The sequence below is a fragment of the Rhincodon typus genome, chromosome 16 (assembly GCF_021869965.1).
Source record: "Rhincodon typus isolate 14 chromosome 16, sRhiTyp1.1, whole genome shotgun sequence".
Classification (NCBI taxonomy): Eukaryota; Metazoa; Chordata; class Chondrichthyes; order Orectolobiformes; family Rhincodontidae; genus Rhincodon; species Rhincodon typus.
In genome coordinates, this window is record NC_063347.1 from 8,235,263 (window position 1) to 8,245,437 (window position 10,175).

At 41.5% G+C, this 10,175-nt stretch overlaps 2 protein-coding genes across 2 annotated transcripts in view; one reads left to right on the forward strand and one right to left on the reverse strand.

Annotated features, from left to right (window-relative positions):
* slc25a20 (solute carrier family 25 member 20) overlaps nucleotides 1-10,088 on the reverse strand; it is a 131,360-nt gene extending 121,272 nt beyond the window's left edge. The window contains exons 1-2 of the mRNA XM_020527690.2: nucleotides 9,876-10,088; nucleotides 6,799-6,891 (exon numbers count right to left, since the gene is read on the reverse strand). Of these exons, the coding sequence (XP_020383279.1) occupies nucleotides 6,799-6,891; nucleotides 9,876-10,004 (222 nt within the window). The 5' untranslated portion in view covers nucleotides 10,005-10,088. The remainder of the gene's footprint in view (nucleotides 1-6,798; nucleotides 6,892-9,875) is intronic.
* LOC125485159 (E3 ubiquitin-protein ligase ARIH2-like) overlaps nucleotides 10,003-10,175 on the forward strand; it is a 22,908-nt gene continuing 22,735 nt past the window's right edge. Inside the window, exon 1 of the mRNA XM_048606680.1 lies at nucleotides 10,003-10,134. Coding sequence (XP_048462637.1) covers nucleotides 10,003-10,134 — 132 coding nt within the window. The remainder of the gene's footprint in view (nucleotides 10,135-10,175) is intronic.

Consider the following 10,175-nt stretch of genomic DNA (forward strand, 5'->3'; position numbering starts at 1 on the left):
GATGCTGCTTGGCCTGCTGTGTTCATCCAGCCCTGCACCTTGTTGTCTCGGATTCTCCAGCATCTGCAGTTCCTACTATCTCTGATATAAAGATAAGTGTTTATTTTTCCCTCTGCTCAATCATTCAGTTCTTGCACTCTGGAACTCTCTTCAACAGTTACTCGCGTTGCCATTTCCCTTTCCTACCTTCTGATGTTTCTTAAAAATTTCTCTCTTTAACTGGGCATTTGGTCGATTTCAGTTCCTTCTCTCTTCTTGATGCCCACATTTTTCCTTTGAAGTTATGAGATGTGTTCTACATGTAGAATACAAAATAAACTACAAAATTTATGAACTATCTCAGCTAATGCTTGTTGCATTTAATGAGTGTTTGCATTTGAGAGAGTAGAATCGCTTGCAGATTAAACAATTTTGGCGTACTGGGTTTGGTGCTAGGATCTGCATGTTGTCATTTCAGCAGTGCAAGATTGTTCTCGATATACCTGCGTGAAATCTGGATAAATTGCAGTAAAATTTGGCCAATATTTGCAAACAAATCTAGAGGGGCTAAATGGCTTCTTTTTCTTGCAGAGTTTTTATATTCCTATGACCATCAAGGACATTATGTTTCTTAATGGATTGTTTTTTCTCAATACTTCCTTGATATTTTCTCATTTCATCATTCCCCATTCATATTGTGCAAAGCCTTCAACCATCACCACATTCCTCAATAAACTGTTGTTTCCTCATTGGCCCTTGCACTGCATGAACTCAGCACAGAAGTGTTATTCTGTGTGGGCAACCTTCTACCTACATTTCAGTCCTGTTTATTTGCATAATCTTGTGCAAGACAGAATGACTGCAGGGTGTTTACACTGGTGCATACTTAGGTTAGGAAAGATCACAGCTCCAAAATTAGAGACAGTCACTTCAATGTACAGTTTTATTTTTTAAAAAATCCTGCAATATTTCAAAGTGATTGCTTGCATATTGGTTTTTCTAAAAAAATTCCAATTATTAAATATTGCCAACTTGAATCCTTTGTAATTTTTACCCTGTCTATGCGGATCCTGCCTCAATTTGCCTGGTTAGGGGTTCTGTAGCTGCAAGGGCAGATGAACAGCCATTTCACAAAGCTTTACCAATGCTCGTCATTGATGAAGAGGCCAGGATGCGGAGGTGCCGGTGTTGGTCTGGGTTGGATGAAGTCACGCAACACCAGGTTACAGTCCAAGAGGTTTATTTGAAATCACAAGCTTTCAAAGCACTGCTCCTTTGTCACCTGAAGAAGCAGCGCTCCGAAAGCTTGTGATTCCAAATAAACTTCTTGGACTGTGACCTGGTGTCATGTGATTTCTGACATTGATGAGGAGGCACACGTACAACTGGGGAGGACATTTCCATCAAATTCTGACTCCCTCCTACTATCTGCTGCAGCTTCATGTCTCTACCTCTTTAACACTTAAATCAGGAACTTCATCAAACTGTAGTAATCAAACTTGAATTCTCCCAATGTTGTCTACATCATTTTCCCATCCTTTTGAAGGTCAGCATTGGGAGACTTGCTAGAGAATGCACCAGCGAAGTCAATTAAGAAATGGTATTAATTATCAGTCACCTTACTCGCGTACGAAAAACCACACACTAGGTTTTGCTTTATTGTTGCTTTTGGGCTGTGAGTGACATTAGTCTGGATGCAGTTACGCTCACCTCCATTTTCTCAAGCAATAGTCAACCAGATCATGCAGCAGCAAAGATCTCTGGTTCAAATATCCCACGATAAATTGTGGAAAGCAACCCAAATGGTTCACTCATGTTCCTTAATGAAGGAAGTCCAACATCACTTTCAAGTGACACGAGGATAAAAATAAGTGGTGATTAAATGCCTTTTTCAGAACAAATGGCAAAATACAACATACAAGATAATAAGAGCCATAAGATAAAGGAGCAGAAGTAGGCCATTCAGCCATCAAGTCTGTTCTGCCATTCGATCATGGCTGATATGCTTCTCAATCCCATTCTGGGATAATGAGTTCCCAGATTAACCACCCTCTGGCTGAAGACATTTTTCCTAATTTCAGTTCTAAAAGGGTCGTCCTTTCACTTTGTGGTACTAGTTTCCCCCACTAGTGGAAACATCTTCTCCATGTCCACTCCATCCAGACCTCTCGGTATTCTGAAAGTTTGACGTTGTAGATTTGCTCGCTGAGCCGGCGTGTTTGGTTGCAGACGTTTTGCGACCCTGTTAGGTAACATCGTCCGTGCGCCTCCGGTGAAGCATTCGTATTCTGTCTCTCGTTATTTATATGCCTCAGTTTGCTGGGTGGTTGGCATTACAAGTAACAAGCGGGACAGAACACCCATGTTTCACCACAGGTGCATGGACGATGTTCCCTAACAGGATGACAAAATGTCTGCAATCAAACACACTGGCTCAGCGAGCAAATCCTCAACCTATCCACAACCTGAGCTACAAATCTTCTTAAAAAAAACTTTAAAAATTCTGAAATTTTCAATCAGATCCATCTCAATCCTTCTAAACTCCATCGAGTACAGACCCAGAGTCCTCAACCACTCCTGATATGACAAGCCCTTCATCCCCAGGATCATTCTTGCAAACCTCCTCTGAGCCCCCTCCAATGCCAGCACATTCTTGCTTAGATACAGGACCCACAACTACTCTCAATATTCCAAATGCGTCTGATCACAGCCTTATACAGTCTCAGCAGTACATCACTGCTTTTGCATTCTAGCCCTCTTGAAATGAATGCAAACATCGGATTTACCTTCCTAACTGTCAAGTGAACCAGCATGTTAACCTTAACTCAATTCTGAACTAGGACTCTCAAGTCCCTTTGTGCTTCAGATTTCCAAAGCCTTTCCATGTTTACAAAATAGTTTGCGCCTCTATGCTTCCTAACAAAGTGCACAATCTTACACTTTCCTACATTGTATTCCATCTGCCACTTCTCTGCCAACATTTCCAGCCTGTCCAAGTCCTTCTGCAGCCTTCCTGCTCTCTCAACAGCACCTGCCCCTCTAAGTATCTTTGTGCCATTTGCAACCTTCGAAAAAATATCTTCAGTTCCTTCATCTAGATCGTTAACATATAATGCAGTTAGTTGTGGTCCCAACACAGAAACCTATGGTACTCCACTAGTCACCAGTTGGCATCCGAAAGATTCCCCTTTATTCCCACTCTATCTTCTGCCAACCAGTCAATCCTCAACCCATGCTATAACTTGCCCCTAACAGCCTGGGCTCTTCTCATTTAGCAGCTTCTTGTGCAGCACCTTGGCAAAGGCCTTCTGGAAATCCAATTAGATCACATCCACTGGCTCTCCTTTATCTAACTTGTTCGTTATGTCTCAAAAAAAATTCCAATAGATTTGTCAGGTATGACCTCCCCTTGATGAAGCCATGCTGACTCAGCCCTATCTTACCATACACTTTCAAGTACTCTGCAATCTCATTCTCAGTAATGGATTCAAAAATCTTATCAATGACCAGCCTTCAGTTGCCTGTCTTCTGTGCGTCCCCGCACCCTTCTTAAACAGGGATTTTACATTAGCCATTTTCCGGTCCCTTGGGATCCTTCCTGACTCCAGCGATTCCTGAAAGATCACCAATTCCTCCAAAATCTCCTCAGCTATCTCCTTCAGAACTGTGAGGTATAGTCCATCTAGTCCAGGTGATTTATCCACCTTCATACCTTTCAGTTTCCCCAGCACGTTCTCCTTAGTGATGGCCACTACACTCACCTCTGACCCAGATTCTCTTGAAGTTCTGGTGTGCTGGTGGAATATGTACTGATGCAAAGTACATATTCAGTTCCTTCACTATTCCTTCATTCTGTACAACTCATTTTCCAGTATTCAAATGTCCACTCTTGCCTCTCTCTTACCTTTCAGATATCTTAAAAATAAAACTCCTTGCAATCTTCATATTACTATCCAGCTTACTCTTTTGTTTCATCTTTGGCCCCTTTATTGCTCATTTAGTTATCCTCTGCTGGTTTTTAAAAGCTTCCCAATCCTCTGAATTCCCACGAATCTTCACCACACTGTATACTTTTTGGCTTTGATGCTGTCCCTGACTTCCCATGTCAGCTATGGTTGCCTTGTCCTCTCCTTGGTATGTTCAAAAGTCATAGAGTAACACAGCATGGAAACAGGCCCTTCGGCCCAAACTGGTCCATGATGACCATGGTGCCCACTCAGCTAGCTCCAATTGCCCACATTTGGTCCATATCCCTCTAAACCCTTCACACTCATGTGCCTATCCAAATTTTGTTTTTATATGTTGCTATTGTACCTGCCTCAACCACTTTCTCTGGCAGCCCATTCCATATCTGCGTGAAGAAGTTGCCCCCCAGGTCCTTCTTAAATCTTTCCTCTCTCACCTTAAACCTATGCACTCCAGTTTTCAAATCCCAATCCATGGGAAAAAGATGATATGAATTCATCCTATCTACACCCTTTATGATTTTATATATCTCACTAAGGCCACCACTCATTCTCCTATGTTCCAAGGAATAAAGTCGTATCCTGGTCAATCTCCCCCTACAATTCAGGCCTACTAGTCCTGGCAACATCCTCGTAAATCATCTTCACACACCTTCCAGTTTAACTATGTCTTTCCCAGAACAGGGTGACCAAAACTGTACACAATACTCCAAGTGCGGCTTCACCAACGACTCATACAACTGTAACATAATGTCCCAACACCTATACTCAATACCTCAACCGCTGTAAGCCAGTATGCTAAATGCCTTCTTTCACCACCATGTCCACCAGTGACGCCGTTTTCAACCAACTATGTGCTTGTACTCCTGGGTCCCTGTGTTCCACAACACTTCTCAGGACCTTACCATTTACTGTATAAGTCCTGAAGAAGGGTAATACCTGAAACGTTGACTTCTCCTTTCCTCCAGATGCTGCCTGGCTTGCTGTGTTTTTCCAGTCTCCTGTTTGCCTGCCTTGGATTCCAGCATCTGCACTTTTTTTGTCTCTTAACTGTATAAGTCCTACCTTGGTTTGACTTTTCCAAAGTGCAACACCTCACACTATCTGTATCGAATTGTATTTGCCAATCCTCAGCCCACTTCCCTATCTGATCAAGATCCCTCTGTAATTTTTGAAAGCCTTCCTTGCTTCAACGATACCTCCTAATTTTGTATCATCCGCAAACTTACTAATCACGCCTTGTACATTCACATCCAGGTCATTTATGTAAATAACAAAGGTCCCAGCCAACCCCTGTGGCACACCACTAGTCACAGGCCTCCAGTCCAAGAAACAACCTTCAACCACCACCCTCTGCTTCCTACCATCAAGCCAAATCTGAATCCAACTAGCTAGCTCTCCCTGGATCCCATATGACCCAACCTTCATGACTAGCCTGCCATATGGGACCTTGTCAAAAGTGTTACTGAAGTCCATACAGACAACATCCACTGCCCTACCCTCATCTATCCTTTTGGTGCAGCCAGGTTTTCACGTTTCTCCTCTCTAACTTAAAATTTTCCAGAACTATCCAAGCATTCAGAGTCTTATACAATACTCCTCTGACCCTCATCATTGCTCCTTTAGTTTTACACTGTTATCACTAATTATTTACTATCTCCTATCCCCCATCCCATTATATGATAGCTTATTCTTTTAAATCTCTTGTAAAAATATATTCTTCACACGCTTCCTGTTTATTTGTGATAATCCCTTTGTGAGAACTAGAATTATTATTTGAAATGTTAATATTTGGAACTTCTCAACAGACAGTACCAAGCCTGCTGTACATTACAGTTTCTTCTGCTTGCGTTTCAGATTCCAACATCCTTCTATTTCTAGTTGCATCTTACAGGATTGAAGTTGTTTTCATTTAAGCAGATGACTACAAGACAGATACATCCACTTATTAAAGCAGCTTCTTTGAAATAACGGGGAGATCAAATCTACATTCGGTGATCGATTTGTTGAACACAAGAGTGACCTAGAGCTTCTGATCACTTGATTTCCCACTCCACGCAATGAAGCTCAACAAATGACAATCTCTCTTTTAATTAGACATCCTACAATCTTTCAGTCTCAACACTGAGTTCAACAATTTCAAATCATTACCACCATTCTCATTTTTGCTGTAAACACAGCAGGTGCTGGAAACGGTTCTTTCTGGTCTTGCCATCCAGACCCATGTTTTGTTCTTGATTTGCCCCAGTACCATTCTCTTTTGCTTTTCACCATCATCCTTTTGTCATTTGAAATCTCCTGCCTTCCACACTCTCAAGCACCTTTGTTCTGAGCTGACACTTTAATGTCAAAGATTGTAAACTGGAGCCCCAACTGCACTCGAAGGTGAATTTTTAAGAAATAAATCGTTCGGCATTATTCTGAAGAGCAGGGGCGTTGCTGGTCAATATTTATCCCTCAACCAATATCACTAAAAACAGATAAAGTCGGAGTTATTACACTGCTGTTTGTGGGAACTTGCTGGGCATAAACAAACTACTATGTTTCCTGTAAGTTAGTAGCAACTAAGCTTCAAAAGTGCTTCCTACCATCGAGCAGCGCGGAACATCATGAAGTCAGGCCAGGTGCTCTATAAATGCAGCTAAATCTTTTTGTTGTTTCCCTCCTTCCCTTCCTCTGTTCTTGCTCAAAACCTGTTACGTCACAAGTTTTTTCCAGTTTTGATGAATGGACATTAACTTGAAACTGAATTCTGTTTCTTCTTTCTCAACAGATGCTAAATGATCTAAGCATTTCAGAACTTGCCATTTATATTCGTGAAATTCTCTTTTTTAACAAGTAATGCAGCTGTTACCTCTCCAATTAGTGTTTTGTAGAAGCAGTCAATGGTTCCTTTGAACATGGGAGCTTGGCCAGGAAGAGGCTTTGGTTGTGTCTGTAACCGAACCTAAACACGATGTACCATAAGACAGTGATTAGCTTTCTATTCAGAAACACTTCCAGTAATTTTACAAATTCGTCAGCAGATCAGAAAAGGGCAAAAACTAAGTAAGAATCAAAACTGTCTATAATTGTTGCTCAGCAGTATTTGCTGACTCCAAAACCTCAGGGCAACTGAGCCTGTATACTCATTTGGAAATGCATACATATATTGTTCCAGACCCTCTCCACCATTGCGTCAGGTGCAGCACATGCAAAGAATAGGCCCAAAACTTAAATACAGTTTGGCAGCAGAAAAAGCATCAGGGATGGAGAGGGAGAAAATCAAAGGGTTTTCTTTCATTCTTACGCCCTGACCTGTTGGCCTCCCCACCCCACCCCACCCACACCACTGATTCTCCCCACGAGTTTGATCACCCCCCACCCAATCTCCCAGGTTCCTTTCTCCCCCTCTCTGCTTCTTCCAAACTTCCTAGCTCACATTTCCCTTGCGGGTTTTGATCTCTCACTCTCTGCCCCCACCCTAACCCGTACAAAATAGGCACATGATTGAAAGACTTAAACAAATCTCATGCACTAGCACACGTGCAAGCAGCTTTCTATAGCATGCTGTGCATGCTCCTTGGTGTCAGAAGACACAACCACATAACTATCCAACTTCAAATTGAGAAAATTCACTTTAACCCCATCTTATTTGTGTTCTTGACCATTGAAGTGTAAACAATGATACTCAATGTGGGAGAGAAGAAAATATAAAAATTACTTTCATTCTCAACAGGGCAACGAGGCAAATAGCTATACATGATTAAGGCAACAAGGATACTCTTCTCACACTGGAGATGAAGAGGGAGCTTGGTACTCTATCTGACTTCAACTGTACTCAATAATGATTAAGTCGGAATGGACTTGTAATTCAGTTACATTTTTCACCTTAAAAGATGCAAAAAAATGTCCTGGTCCAAAGTTGTTCTATTTTAATGGCATGGCAGGGAAGAAAATGGGGATTTTCTTAAATTCTTACTTTTTGGAAATGCCATAATACAACATTAAGCATAGCTGAGCAACAAAGGAGTAAAACCTAAGATTTGGAAAATTGTGTTAAAGTTTCAGCCTTACACTCTCCAGTCTTAAATCAAGAGCTAATTCTCCATCTTAGAAATGTTATCCCTAATCTTTGCTCCAAGTCCACCAATCCATCAAATTTCATATTCTTATCTGTACATTCAAATCCCTCTATGATCTAGTTTTACCCAACTGCTGGAAGCTCTTGCTGTCCAACACTGCAACCTGGAAGAACTCTAGGTTTTGCCAATTCTGGCCTCTTATGCATCCCAAAAATTGGCACACAGAGAAGGCCAAAACAGGAGGAATGAACATTCTTGGGAGTCGTGGGACCAACGGCAGTTACAGAGATTTGTAAGGATGGAGTCATTGGGTAAGTTAAAACAAGGGTAAGAACTTTAAACCGACTATTCTCAGATCAGGACTTGGTGTGAGTTAGAGTACAGGAAGTAGAACCTTATAAACAAAAGTGTTGAGTTGAGAAGATCAGCATAATTGCATAGATGCAGACAGACCTGAGACAGGTATGGAAGTATATACTGATGGAATTAAATGGAATGAGGCATTTGTACAATATAAACATAGTGCAGGTGAGTTAAATGATCTTTTTGGTGCTGTTAATCCCATGAAATGCAAAATAATCAAGGCCAAGAGTCTGTGAGTTTTAGAAAAAGAGGACAAAATTTGAGCAAAGCCTTCAAGACACGAGCTAAAATCCTATGTTCCCCTCTAATAAAACATATGACAAAACTAGACAAAAAGTTTAAAATAATATTAAGTTAAAAATAGAAATTTAATATGTTGTACATAAAATCATTCAAATGAAAAACAAACAAATGCAAAAAATTTTGCAAAAGGTTAAATGTGAAGCAAACAAAAAGAATATTTTCCAAAGTTTTAAACAAAAATAAACAAATGCACTCTATCTTGCATTAAAAATGTAAACTAAATTAACTGAAATGCAGTTTTTGCACATAAGATTTCAAGTAGAAAAAAAACAAATGTAGTACACTTTGCATTAAAAACGTTTCAAATTAAACAACACACAAAAGTGCACTATATTTTGCATTTAAAAAGTTTAAACAAATGCAGCATTTTGGTGCATAAAAAATTAAAAAATTTACATAATGGAAGAACATAATATAACACATTCAATACAGCACAGGAACTTTGGCTCACCAAGCCTGTTACAATTCCTAATCCTTATTTAGATCTGTTATTTTTTGCCCATGCTTGGTTTCTATCCCTGTTCGACTCCCATTCATACGTTCATCGAGATATGCCTTAAACCATTGCTAACGTGCCTGCTTCCACTGGCACAGCTACAGACACCTACCATCCTGTATGAAAAATTTTCCCTACACTTCTCCCCTAAACTTTCCCCCTCTCACCCTGAATCTGTGCCCTCCTGCCATTAACCTTTCTACCCTTGGAAAAAGCATTTGACTATCCACCCTACTCACACCTCTGATAATTTTGTAGCCCTCTATCAGGTCACCCTCAGCCTCCATCATTCCAGTGAAAACAATCTGAGTTTATCCAACCCAAGTAAAACCCTCCAGACAAGGCAACATCCTGGTAAACTTCTCTGCACCCTCTCAGAACTGCACGCAATATCCGAATATGACCTAACTACATTTTCGTACAGCTGTAACATAACTTGCCAACTTTTACATTCAATGAAGGCAATCATGGCTGATGAAGGCAAGGTTTTTGACCACCTTATCCATCTGTTGCCACTTTCAGGGATCTGTGGACCTGTTCATACAAAATGCAAACACAATTATGTTCACATAGTTATTTAAGTTCACACAGGTTGCTCTGCCTTGGGGCACGATCACCTGTTGCAAGGCGAGCAGGTGCAGCCCAGGGCCAGGCCTTGGAGACCCCGGCCACCCCGCATTCAGATGGCCCAACCATTCCCCTCACCTTGATAGTGTCCAGCGGGTGCCCAGCAAACACCAGGCACACCCCGCCAAAACCTCCGGCGAAGAAATTCTTGATAGGATTGATTGGCTGCGGCTGCGGCGAGCCGGGCTTCTCCTTTTCCGCTGACATGTTTCCAAAGAGCCCGGTCACCGAGCATCGACCTTTGCCCGAGATCGGACCGCCCCGGACACCTTTCCCGGTTGCACCAACCGCTCAACAACGACGGCAGTGCACCCACCAAATACGACCCCCGAGTAGCGTAGCCCAACCCTGAGCAAATTGCTCATTAGTGATAGTAGG